At 39.6% G+C, this 13,570-nt stretch overlaps 1 protein-coding gene across 36 annotated transcripts in view; it reads left to right on the top strand.

Annotated features, from left to right (window-relative positions):
* The window catches only part of MADD (MAP kinase activating death domain), a 72,524-nt gene that overhangs the window by 40,449 nt on the left and 18,505 nt on the right, over window positions 1-13,570 (top strand). For 19 of the 36 annotated variants that reach the window (XM_042038850.1, XM_042038844.1, XM_042038842.1 and 16 more), the window contains 8 exons: window positions 2,468-2,521; window positions 5,543-5,640; window positions 5,981-6,064; window positions 9,012-9,170; window positions 10,651-10,759; window positions 11,275-11,337; window positions 11,720-11,840; window positions 12,976-13,081. In XM_042038850.1, coding sequence (XP_041894784.1) covers window positions 2,468-2,521; window positions 5,543-5,640; window positions 5,981-6,064; window positions 9,012-9,170; window positions 10,651-10,759; window positions 11,275-11,337; window positions 11,720-11,840; window positions 12,976-13,081 — 794 coding nt within the window. The remainder of the gene's footprint in view (window positions 1-2,467; window positions 2,522-5,542; window positions 5,641-5,980; window positions 6,065-9,011; window positions 9,171-10,650; window positions 10,760-11,274; window positions 11,338-11,719; window positions 11,841-12,975; window positions 13,082-13,570) is intronic. The other 17 variants (XM_042038848.1, XM_042038847.1, XM_042038851.1 and 14 more) reach the window with 3 other exon arrangements.

Below are 13,570 nucleotides of genomic sequence, written 5' to 3'. Positions count from 1 at the left end.
GGACATGGTCCTGTAGCAGGCAGCTTTAGTCAACCCTGCTTTGAGCAGGGAGGTTGGACTACATGATGTCCACAGGTCCCTTTGGACTTCAGCAGTTCCTTGATTCAGTGAAGTTTGGAAGGTACTTACAGCCTCAGGTTGCAGATATGTGAATAAAACTTTGAATTAATCTTTTGGTATTGTATAGATGGAATACAAATTGGACTGCTAACCTTTTGACCTAGATACAGGAGGAAATACTCGTATGAGAAGTCTTCAGAAGGATGGAGTAAAATAATGTACAGCTCTGTTTGCAGTAGTCATACGTAAAGTGTGTGTTAGTGTGGTGATTAAACTGCATCTCAGATCTAGAACTGTGGTAGCTGAATCTGTGCAGTTTTTTTGTACTATAGGAACAATGGCCATGAGGTTCACAGGGTTTCCTCTTTCTGAGGTGAAGTGGAATGGATTTTTACCAACTGAGCTTCGATCTTAACTGTGGTTTGATACCTAATTCCTGGCTAGAAAATTAAAATTGTGAAGATGATGCTTCTGATACTCACCAGCTGCTTGCTTCTGGGGATCTTGTGTCCCAGGGTTCATGGTCATCACCTGTAGTGTTGGTCTTTTTGTTAGGACACTGGTGGCTTTTAAGTTGATAGTTAATAGTTTCCCCCTTTATGTTAGTGATAAGTGAGTTTATTAAAGTTTTATTTTTCTTTGACTAAGTAGGTGAGAGTAAAATCTAGTCTGTTTTTAATGTGCTAGGATATACTCTACACTAAATTCACAGACAAGTCAGCTAAAAGTAATTTAATGGCAGGTGTTGTAGCTTTCAGACTGGTGATTTTTAAAGTAAACCCATATAGACTGGGCACGGAAGAGGCCAGATGTTTTCAAAGCCCTTTAACAAACAAATTCAGTCCATCTTAGAGATTGTTATCTGTGTCAATGTGTGCTCAGCTTGATAAGCCTGTAGGATGCTGTTTGGATCCCTAAGCAATTTTATCTTATCCATCTGTCTATTTTTGAAAGTTGAAGGAACATCCATCAATCATGAAGCAGATGTAGAAATTGGTAGGCTAGAAGCCATCTTTCTAGCTTTTTCTACCTTGTTGCATTTGTCTCACTCCTGATGTCTTTTTTGATAATACTTGGGAGCCTTCCTCCACAGTTGTAACACTATCCTTTTCATTTTTTTTTTCCAGTGGACATTTTTCTCAATAGAACTTTTTTAGAGCCTGTCTTGCCCTTATTTCTGCTCTTTGCAGGGTGGAATGGGTTTCTGACACACTTAAGTGACCTTTTAGTTGCTCAGGAAGTTTTCTTGAAGAGCAGAAAAAGAACATTTTACTTCTTTTTCCTTCAGTTTGCCACTTTTCTAAGAGGATCTTCCTCTGTAGTGTCCCCAACTTTAACAGTGCTAGTGAGAGAGGACAGTGCCTAACATTTAGAGTCCGCTCAGCGTGTCAGCTTGTAATGTTTCCTTTGGCCAACAGGCCAGCACCTGGAATGAGCTGATGTTTCTGAGCAGAATAGGTGGCTGCTTTTCAGGGGGTTGAGCAATGTGAGGGATAGAAAAGTGCATGTGCTTCATCACTGTTTTGTCCCAGAGCTAAGTTTCAAATACAGGTTTAAGAAAATTTCCGACCGTTTTGCTGTTCTGTGTGTTGTATGTCCTCCTATGGAATTCTTTGACTTGATTAGAGTGCTGTGACTTTGGGTTTTGGAAGTTGGGGTTGAGCATGTCTGATATCTTGCTCATTTTAGTTCTTTGCCATTTTCCGTTCTTTATACCCCGATAGGAGCAAGTGGATGCAGAGGAGTTCAGCTCTTTGCATAAAGGACAGGTTCATAGGCAGAGCCAAGCATTTACTGGCAGTGTTGTCAGGTCAAAAATAACTTGTAAACTTTGTCATAATCTTTAAGATATGATATTGGTTAAATGTTGTGTTAACGTACACTTTAATATTTTTGGAATTGCTGCTGCTGTTTTTGTGTCTTTCTCCTTTCAGTGATATAAACTAGAGACATTAAAATGTTTCTGTTAATTAGAGCTTCTGTGATGCTTACATTTTAGAGGAATTAATAACTGACAGTCTTAAATCCCTTTCTTAGAAAAGGCAATCAATTATTTGTTCATAAGAGCTGTTTTTCCTTAGTTGATTCACTGCTGTCAAAGTGTGGCCCAAGGAGGGGAGGGGGCATGCACCACCACAGCTGCACGAAGTCATCTCTAATGTTTGAATTCTGTTACTAAGAGATGATGCAGTGCTCAATACTTAACACTGGTTTCTTTTAAAATGGTGTTAATTAACCCTTCACTCAGTAGTTGTCATAAAATTCTGCCTTTTTTTCTTTTTCTTTTTTTTTTTTTTTTGAGGTGAAGGGGTGGGTTTTTTGTTGGAAATTTTTTCCCCATTTTCACCTGTCTGACCAGCTGCTGACTCTTTCTCTTTCTCTCCTGCTTTCAATGCATCTTGGGTAGAATTGTGGAACAAGCACCAGGAAGTGAAAAAGCAAAAATCTTTGGAAAAAACGAGTAAGGAAATTAAAAAGAATGTAGAAACTGACTCCTCCAGCCTCCCCATAACTGCCAACTCCCCAGGTGCAGGGTGAGCTTGCATCTATGGCACACAGATTTTATACTCACAAGAAAAAAAGTCTATCAAGAAAGTCTCCATTAAAGAGACCAAACAGATGTTTGCCCTGAGGAAATTGTGTTCAAATGTCTCTTCTTTTTTTTTTTTTTCCCTTTCTTTTTTTTCTCCCCTGAATGTTGCCTTCAAAGAAGGGGAAGCAGGTGTTCTGCATCCTCACCAATCAGATAAATATGGAAGACTTTTAAGATACTCCATCTTCTTCCTTAAAAGTTAAAACTTGTTTAACAACTTGTTGACATGGATATATGGATTGATTAAATGTTACCGGAATGAAGAATTCCTGTTTGTTCAAGCCGTGGGATGGCGAGTTTTGTTACCTGGCATCAACCATGAGCAGTCAATCTGCAACAAGAAATACTTCTGAGGGGGAGAGAGAAGGTGTATGTGAAGAATTGTATTTAGTGATGGCTGCTAGAAAATAGCCTCATAGTAAGGAATCAACCTGATTTTGTTTTTTATATCCCTTGGTAAAGAAGGAGTGAAATAGTTTGAGGCTGTTGCAGAGTCTAAATAACAGTCTAAATCCACACGAATCTGAACACCTATTGAAATATAATAATGAATAAAATACTGAATATAGATAGTCTGCAGGTGCAGTACCAGGCTTTGCTCTTTTGGTTGTCACTGTTGTAAATAGGGACATATGATTTAAGGACAACAGCCAGTTTATAGCAACCATATTGTGGTAGGTGTTTCCTAACCATAAGCGTAGTTTGTACTTTGCAGAGCTGATGCTATTTTACAGACTGGAGTTTGGGAAGGATTAATAGCTGAGGTGAATGAGTGAAAAATCCTGACATTCTGACTAGGCCTGGATTTGCATACCCTAGTTTTAGGCACCTCAGTTAAATACTTCTGTTAAGTACTTCTGTTAGCATCTGGAGTTAGTTCAGAGAGAATGGGGCGAATGGGGCACCTCTGCAGTACAGCTTACTGTATTTAAGTTGTGAATTGCTATCTGCTGAGGTAGGGGTGTGCGAGGCAAACGCATAGCACATGCACACACCTGCTCTCCCCAGCTGAGCCTTTCAAGTAGGTGCCTACATTGAGAGGGTTGATTTGAGGTTTTAGTGTTCCACGTGTATTAGACATACGACTCCATAAAGAAGGGAGAGGGAGGTTTGTAAGTGCCTGTAAATTGACAGTGACAACAATGTAATTGTGGCTATTGTGCTCCTTAAACTCTGTTACAGCCCTCAAATATCTGAACTGCTTCAGTCAATTTCAATTCCAATCCCTTTAAAAGTCAAACTGTCAGAAATATACCTGAATTACGTGTTGCGACAGGAAACTCCTAAATTGCTTAAAACACACAGCTGAAATTTAGTGTTATTGCTGTAGTAATGAGATATTAAACTTTTTGCTGTGTCAGAACTAGAAATGATGACCACTTGGATGAATGGAAATAGACTTCTAGAAGTGAGCAATGTGTATTTCAGTGGAAAACAATATTCCAAATTCTTAGAAAAGATATTTTTAGTTATTTTTCTTCATAAATTTTATGTTTTCTCTTTCTTAGAGTCTTTGAGGATTTGATTTACAGTAACTAAGGCATTTGGATCTAGAGACACAATACTATAACAAATGAAGAATACTTTCTGTAAAGACTTCACAGGAAGAATTGGTGGTTGAGTAGTAAGCTAGTATGGTCTGCACAGCCCCCTTATGGCTTTGCTATTCATGAGTTTACATATCATCTCAAACTCACTCCCACAAATCTTTGTATATTATCCTTCTCTCTCTCCTCCCTTCCCTTTTTCTTTCCTTTTCACTGTCTTATCCTCTCTAATATTACATATAATACAAACATGTTCATAATTCCCAGGTTGTTGTGATCAGTGGTTATAGAGATAGTGGCATTGTTTGCTTAGAGATACTGGATATAGTCATGGGTATATAATACAAATATTCCAGCAGCTGATCATGTCTTCCTGTTACTGAATAGTTGGCAGATATGGATATGGCAGAAGTGTTGTATTCAGTCTCTTCCCCTTTCTGAGAGTATTAACATTCTGTGTACAGCCTATAACACATTCTTTTCTTGCATTGTTATTTACTTCATTCAGTGCTTATCCAGATTTCTTTTCAGGCTCTATCTGTCCATCATTCTCTTTCCTTCTGCCATCCCATCTGAGGACAATAGATGATAGGATTCTAGAAATGCATGGGAAATTGAACATAATGTTCTTTCCTTTTTTTGTTTTCTGGATCGTTGGGTTAATGAATGCATGACTTAAAAGCTTGCTGATTCCCTCTCTCTTTCCTGACCTATGTGATTGCCAACTCTGGAGAGCCATTTGTTGGTGTAATTGGGGAGTGTTGTGAAGCACAGCATCATACAACCTTAGTTCTTGAAAATCTTACTGGTTAACACCGATTGCCACTGTTATTTTCTTGTCATGTGTTGCCTGATTTTTGCCTAGATAGTTGCTGTGGGCAACCAAAAAACTCAGTCCAGGACTTTGAGCAATTTAGCTGTTCAAAAAAATATTCTGACTTTTAAGTAAATAGGTATCCTTTTTTATTACCAAGAATTAAAGGAAGTGGCTTCCTAGAGTTGAATGGCAACTGCTCTGCATGTGTTATTGTAACTGGAAGCTACTTGACTGTTGTCTGTCCTCTTATCTCTCTTAAACGGCTAAGAAAGGTACTGTTTAATTAGAGCCACTCCCAGACATCGGAGTATTTGAAATTCAAACTAATGTTTGAAGACTAGCAGATGTGTTCTGCTGGTCTTGTTGTTTTCAGTACCAAGGAATAATAAAAAGCACGTTAAAAATCAAAGAAATGAGAAGGCAAATCTGTTTTGTTGGTACTGTTTCTGCTTCCAGTCTGTCATCTGCTTTCTGCTATGCTGTTTTTTCTTGGCACAGTAATTACTTACTTTTTCCTTTGTTCAGGACCCGAAAATGTGAAACAATTTGATTTGGGAGAAACAGATGAGAAGAAATCCCAAATCAGTGCAGACAGTGGCCTCAGTTTGGCCTCAGGTTCTCAGGTCAGTGGCTTGTATGCTTGCTTTATTTATGCTGTAAGACACAGGATTCTTCTATTCACTACTTAATTATGGGAAGACTTCTAGGGTTTGAGTATTCTTGAGAGGCTCATTTGGTAAAATTTCTTTGCCCTTTTCTCTAGGAGATTGATCTTTGTAAACTCAGTTACAGAACACTGTGGTCTTTTTGACACTCAGACAGTAGTTTCTATTTGATTGGCTAAATAAACTAAGGAAGCATAAGGCATGTGATTCAAGAGCCCAGAAGAATGGGAAGTCATGTTCTCTCCTTATGGTAAAAACTAATGTGACTCTTCTTGTCCTTGATACATTTTGATTGCAGAAGAGTGATTTTGACTCTATTCCCAGCGGAGGACCAACAGTTATGGTCAGAAGTACAAGCCAGGACTCTGAAGTCAGCACTGTGGTAGGATATGCCCAGAGTGAAATCTGGATGTGATTGACTGCTTGTTAAAGTGGGGAAGGGCATTTCATGCCTACATTTTGTGTGGTGTGGCAGCATAGTGTCACGCATGCATAATGTGTGTCTTTGAGTTCTCTCTCCAGAGCCTCTGAGTGGGTAGCAAGCATGTGTGTCTGACAGAACATATATAGTGCTTTCTTTATTAGCAGACTGCAGCCTTCATACATGGTGCTCATTGCTGTTACATATTCCTACATATTGGTGTATTTATGGAACTGGTGGATTGCAACAATTCTATAAATGTGTCTTAGTTGTGTATAAACCATCTGTAAAAAATAGGAGTTTAAAAAGGTAACCTGAGAGCAAAAAAGGCAGATTGTTTGCTGCATTAAAAATAAGAATAAATTCTCTGATGTGTTACCTTAAAACACTTGAATTATATCAAAATATATCTGCTTGCTTTCTTTCGATCAGCTATACGGCCTAGAGGGAAAATGTAGCAGGAATGCATTTAACAAAAAAGAATGAACCTTTCCCCACCAGATTATATGATATTGCATATTCCAGGGATAAAAACCTAAGGAACTTTTCTTTTGTTGTTGTTTGTTTTTCTTCTCTCTATACTGCTGCATGCCTGTGAATATCTGGCTTTCCATGATCTTTTCTCAGCCTTTAACAAGAGTAATACTATGATTGTCTTTCTCTAATGGAGAAAAAATTACGTTCTCTGAGACACTGCCCCAGATAGAAGAGGGGTCTAGAAGAGCTGGTTGATATTCAAATATGTCCTCTTCCAAGCTCAAAAAAGGTCCATCCCAACAAGTAAGAAATCAAGCAAAGGCAGCAGGAGGCCTGCATGGATGAGCAAAGAACTTCTGCTGAACTCTGACATAAAAAAGAAGTATACAAGAGGTTGAAGCAGGGGCAGGTGACGCAGGAGGAGTATGCATTTTTTGTCTCCCCTTGCAGGGATAGGATTAGGAAAGCCAATAGGAACCTGGAGTTGAATCTAGCAAAGAATGTGAATGGAAACAAGAAAAAGTACGTAAGCAACAAGAGAAAGGACTAGGGAAAATGTAGGCCTGCTGCTGAACTGGGCAGGGGTACTGGTGACGGGTGGAAAAGACTGAGGCACTTGGGGCGTTCTGTGCCTCAGGTTTTTACCATTAAAACAGGCCTTCAGGAATCCCAGGCCTCTGAGACCAGAGGAAGAGTGGAATGAGAAAGATTTGCCCTTGGTGGAGGATGACCAGATTAGGGAGCACTTCAACAAAGTGATTGTGGTTCCTGAGGGGTTGCAGCTACAACTGCTGAGACAACTGGCTGATGCCACTGCAATGCCACTCTTGGCTGTCTCTGAACAGTCATGGTGAATAGGATTGGTTCCTCAAGACTGGAAGACAGGAAATACTACTCTTACCTTCAAGAATAGAGGTCTAGAGAGCTACAGGCTGGCCAAACTCACCTCCGTCCTTGGGAAAGGTGATGGAGAAAGCCTTCCTGGAAACATTTCCGAACACATGAAGGACAAGAAGTTGGCTGGGACTAGTCATAATGGATTAATAAAGGAGCAGGCATGCTTAACCAACCTGATAGCCTTCCACAATGAGATGACTAGCTTGGTGGATGAGGGGAGAACAGCACATGTTGTGTACCTCAGCTTTGATAAAGCTTTTGACACTGTCCCCTGTATCATAGATGAACTGACAAAGTGAGGGTTAGATAGACAGTGGGTGGACTGAAAGCTGGCTGAACGACAGGGCCCAGAGGATTGTGAGAGGTGGCATTAAGTCTGGCTGGAGACAAGTTGCCAGTGGTGTACCCTTGGGGTCAGTATTGGGGTCAATACTGTTCAGCATCTTCACTCATGATCTGGATGATGGCAAGTTTGCAAATAACACAAAACTGGGAGGAATGACTGACACACCAGATGGTTGTGCCCCCATTCAGAGGGCCTCAACAGGCTGGGGAACTGGGCAGAGAGGAATCTGTGTAGTTCAGCAAGTGAAAAATACCAAGTGCTACTTAGGAGGAATAACTCCAAGCACCAGTACATACTGGGGGCCAGTGGCTGGAAAACAACTGTGTTGGGAAGGACTTTGGGATCCTGGTGGACAAGAACCTGACTGTGAACCAACAGTGCACCCTCATGGCAGAAAAGGCCAGTGGTATTCTGGGCTATATTAGGAAGAGCCTTGTCTGCAGGTCAAGGGGGGTGATCCTTCTGCTTTACTGGTGAGGCTGCAATAGAGTATTATGTCTAGTTGTGGATCCCCTAGTACAAGGAGGATAAGGACTTCCTGGAGTGAGTCCAGCTCAGGGACACAAAGATGATTAAAGGGATTGGAGCAACTTTCATAAGAAGAGAGGCTGAGAGAGCTGTGACTCTTCAATCTGGAGAAGACTCAGGGGGCATCTAATCAATGAGTGTAAACGTCTGATGGGAGTGAATGGAGGCAAGGGAGCCAGGGTCTTCTCAGTAGTACCCATTGACAGACACGAGGCAGTCAACACAAAAATTAAAGCACAGGAAATTCCATCAGAACACAAGAACACAAGAAAACACTTTCTTATATTGAGAGTGGTCAAACACTGGAGCAGTGTGCTCAGAGAGGTTGACTTCTCCATTTGTGGAAATTAAAAGAACCTAACAGGACATGGTCTTCAGGAGCATACTCTAGCTGGCCCTGCTTGAGCAGGGGGCCTGCATATAGATGATCTTAACAGATACATTTCAGCTGAAGCAGTTCTGTGATTTTTCTGAAGGGCTTTTTGAGTGTCTCTTAATCTCTTCCTGCAGAGTAGGATTTCATGAAAAGATAATGACGAAGAAAAGGCAAATGTGGCCTTCAGTTGTACTGCTTGTTTTGTGCCTTAAGAAACATTTTACAACTTTTCTACCCAGAGTGTCTTTGTCTGTTGAAGGTAATTGCTTTATTTTTCTCCACAGGTTAGTAACAGTTCTGGAGAGACGTTGGGAGCAGACAGTGACTTGAGTAGCAATGCTGGTGATGGCCCGAGTGTGGAAAATGGTGGCAATTTAGCAGGATCCAGAGGCACTGTGTCAGACAGTGAAATTGAGACAAACTCTGCTACTAGCTCTATCTTTGTAAGGGCATTGCAGACTTCCCTTTTTTTTTTAATAAATCCTGTGCAGTAATATTTCAATGTGTGTGCGTGTATGGAAGAGGATCTCTCAGTTCTAAGGGTTAATCAGCAATGACTTATATATTAAAATGTCAAAGATGTAATTTTGTCTGGATCCACAAACCTTTCTTCATTTCCTGTGCAATAAATGGTTTTTCAAGAGTAGTAGATTAATGTCTTGCACCACCTTAGAGACTCTAGTAATATTTAATATTATTTCAGTATTTCTCTCAACCAAGTGGACATTTAATTACCTTCCAGAGGCAACGCAACATTGATGGGCATTGTTCATCCTTAACTAAAAGGAAAATTCCCTGTTTCTTAGGAGCAGCTGTTTCATAGAGGAAAGGAGTGATCCATTTCAGTTTCAGCAGCTGTTCTGTTTCTTTAGAATATTACTTTAGTCCTATTTGAAGTGTAATCATAACTTGTAAATATATTAGTTAGAAGATCTGTGTGTAGTAAAATCTGAATGATTTGTGAACACTTCATTTTGTAAAGTCCTTGATTATTGTGTGTAACCTCTAACATACATCTCACCAAGAAAATAATGATACACCTGATTTGGCTAAATCATGCTCTCAGCGGAATAAGAAAACAGCTTGCAGTGCCTTGAGATTGGTCTCACTGTGTTCATTATTTTATAATCCTGATAAGATTGTAACAGCCTTTACAGGGCTTCTACTTCTAATGTTAAGAAACAAACAAAACCATTGTGTTTCGTGGCAGATTTCTACAAAAAGTATGAAAGTGATTTAACCATGTCTGCTTACTTAGTTGCAAGAGGATGTCCTCTCAGTTACTGAAGAGTCAGACTTTTTTTAACTTTTACTTTTCTGCATTTTTCTACTAAACTAGATAGAATAGAACTAAACAGAAACAAAATAGAATTCTAAGAACCCTTGCAAGAGATTTAGAGCAAAGATGATGGGTTTATATGATGTGCAATGAATGCAAGCATCTCACCATAGTTTACCTGGGGGTAGAGAAATAAATGGGCCAGCTTTGTTGTCACAGTTCCTGCTGGCTGGTAATCCCAACTCTCTCTCTTCAGGCAAGATGATATATAATCATCCGCTTAGTGTCATACCTTTATGAATGCATAAGCATGAATTATGGGGGATGACAGAAAAGGTTTAACAGTTCTTTCCTTTAGTCTGGGGCTTGCATTTTTTGTTTTGCCTCAGTTTTCCTTCAGGGAAGCACTGTGCCTCCTCTGTGTTTTGATTTCTCTATTTGTCTCTCTTTGATTTTTCTTTGTCTGACTCTGGACATTTAAGTGTATTACCCGGCTCTTTGAAAAAACAATCGTTTGTGAACGTTTGTGGGAGAAGCTTTTTTGAAGTAGAGCTTGCAAACTGCATCTGTTAAACCCAACAGCGTGAGAGAGAACCCTGCAGGATGCAGAGTTAAATTGTCAATACCTCTTGTATTATTTTCAGGCCAAGTCTCACAACCTGAAGCAGAGTGTGAAGGATAGCAAAGGGAGTACTCCAGGGAGAGGTCCAGAGGATGGGAACCAACGTGTCTATCTATATGAAGGACTTTTGGGTAAGCTACTTTCTTTTTGTGGAGAGGAAATCTTTTAGGCTGAAGTTCAGGTAAAATCATGTCTGGGACAGACTGGAATTTTCACTTTACCTGACACTGTTTTTAACCTCTAACTGTTGTCCATGCTGGTAGAATTGGAAGGCACATCAGACCATTCAGAGTAAAGCCAGCGTTTTGCTGGGGAGTTTGAATAAGAGTAAGGGGAGATTGGTGTGAGTGGTGTAGTTTGCATAAAATGAGGTCTGTCCAAGTCTCTTGCTCTTCTTGAATATGAATACTTTAAACAGTGTGAATAAGGGGAGAAGGAAGTTGGCTATGTATGGAAATCTGAAATATATCATTAATCTTGAAAAAGGATCATTCAGCTTAAGTCACTGAACAGAGGGCTGAACTCAGAATTAGGAATACATTGGTTTTTTTGTATTTTGTCTGGACTTGATGTTAATCAAAAGCTCTCTCTTCCTGTGTTTTTCATCCTTCCCATTTATCATTCCTACCTGCTTGTGATGGTGCAGGTAGGGATAAAGGATCTGTCTGGGACCAGTTAGAGGATGCTGCAATGGAAACCTTCTCTCTGAGTAATAATCTTATTTTTCCACTTCTCTGTGTGTTTGCTGTGATCTGTGTCTGTGTGAGATGTTCCTGTCTCTTTCGGGCAGTGTTAACAGTTTATGGAAGCAGATACACTCCTTAAAGAATAGAGATGAGAGGTACTTTACTGTAAGGGTTTAAAAATATTATGCCATTAATTAGAATGAGAGATTTTTCTTTTACACTTTTCTTCAGTTGTGACCTTGCTTGTGGTTTACAAGTAACCTTTTTTTTTATTTTTTAATATAGTTACATTGTGTGTTGGCTTATGGTGTTTTCAAGGCGTGGGAATGAACAGGAATTAATTGTAAAGTATTATCTGACTGGAGTAAATAGAATAAATGCTCAAATTTTTTATACGTTGCATAGGCAAAGAGCGTTCAACTTTGTGGGACCAGATGCAGTTCTGGGAAGATGCTTTTTTGGATGCTGTGATGTTGGAGAGAGAAGGAATGGGGATGGACCAAGGACCTCAGGAGATGATTGACAGGTAAATTCTTTAGTAGACCTTTTTCCTCTTCATTGTTTCACCTGGGGCTGAAATAGTAAAAATACTAGAAAAAAAAGTTATTTTAATTCTGCTTAACATGCTACTGTCACTTTGTAAACCTCGTTACTATACCTGGCTATTCCAAAGTGACCCTCTTCTCTCCCTGCTGGCCAGTAGCTCCTGATACTGAAATACTTATCTTTAGTTACAACATATATATTTTTTAACTCTCGTGGTGAGATATTTCCAGAGAAATGGGTAATGTAAGCATAATCACAGTATGAACAGATGGAATAGACTAGATCAGTAGTAAAGCAAGAGATTTTTGTGGCAAGATGACTATATTCTGGAATAATACTGTGTCGACATAAAGTGAAAGAATTAAATGTTTCCAGAAATGGATTTTGAGCCTTCTCAAAATGCAGAGTATCTTTAAGGTGTTTTCAGAGCTTGTAGTTAAAACAAAAAACCCAGGAGGAAACCACTCTCTAGAAATATCTGCATGGTTGCCTAAGGCTCAGCTGCATCTAAGATGTCAGTCTTGACTAACTTCCTGTTCCTCCCCCCAGCTCTGTTAATAGCTGATCATTCTGTGCTCTTGTCTACCACCTGCAGCTGTACTGCCTCCATCCATGCTATCATGGAACATGAGATCTGGTAGCCAAAATAAGAACTAGTTTGGGGGTGCTTGTTTCAAAACTGTTTTTCCACAAACTGCCTACTTAACTGGAAAAAGAGAGTGCCTGGTGCACTTCCTTCATCAGCTTTCTCCTGCCTTGCAGCTGTGTTTAAGCTCTAATGCTGGATAGCTCTTGTGCTGAGTTATGTGTTCCTCTCCTGACAGTTGTAATTGTCACAGAGCTGCGACTGCAGAGAACAGGAGATGGATAAGCCCAGCAGACCACTAACAAATTTCCCACTGAGCAGATGTTATTTGCTTCAACTAGTTAATAATTAAGGGAGATGTTTAATTACTGATCACGATGTTTTACTGGAAAATGCCCATTTGACTTAGTGTTTTTAGAGGTTTTATTTGCCATACACTTTACAAACAGTGCTGTGTCCTCTGCCAGTGCTTTAGTGAAGTGGATGAAGAATGCCTGTGAGTCTGCTTCAGATACAGCTCTTCTTACAGGTATCTTTCCCTGGGAGAACATGATCGAAAGCGTTTGGAGGATGATGAAGATCGCTTGTTGGCTACGCTGCTGCATAATATGATCGCTTTTATGCTTATGATAAAGGTGACTTCTCATTCTTTTTAATAGATTGCTGCTCAGATTTAAGCAGTATATTTTGTTGATGTTGTCTTGAAACCATACATCTCAGTTTATGGAACTCAGAACAGTGGATAATAAGGACAGTTTCTAGTAGAAACTGCAAAGTTGGAAGCCCTTCTATTACTAGAGAGATGAATTTATTTAAGCTATCAAGGGAAGCATAATCCTTAAAACCCAATACCTTGGTATTTTAATGTATTTTCCTGTTTTGGATAACAGAGCCTAGTAGGTTTTAATTTTAAAATATATTGGAAAAAAAAAAGCTTTTTTTCAAGCAGAAAGAACTGTTGCTGAAGGAAGAAAGCAGGTTGAGTTTGTTTTGTGTACTCCACAACATTAAGGTCATAATGCCAATGTGTTAAAAAACAGTGTCTGATCCAGCTTGAAATCAGCACTCAAACATGAGTGTACTGTCTTGAAGCCTTTAGTAGCAATGGCTGGCATTCATAGTAG

Source organism: Corvus kubaryi, unplaced genomic scaffold (assembly GCF_017639235.1).
Source record: "Corvus kubaryi isolate FWS band 111438036 unplaced genomic scaffold, C.kubaryi_AGA036_p1.0 37392, whole genome shotgun sequence".
Taxonomy (NCBI): domain Eukaryota; kingdom Metazoa; phylum Chordata; class Aves; order Passeriformes; family Corvidae; genus Corvus; species Corvus kubaryi.
The sequence above is the reverse complement of the archived record's forward strand: the minus strand, read 5'-3'. Positions and strand labels throughout refer to the sequence as shown.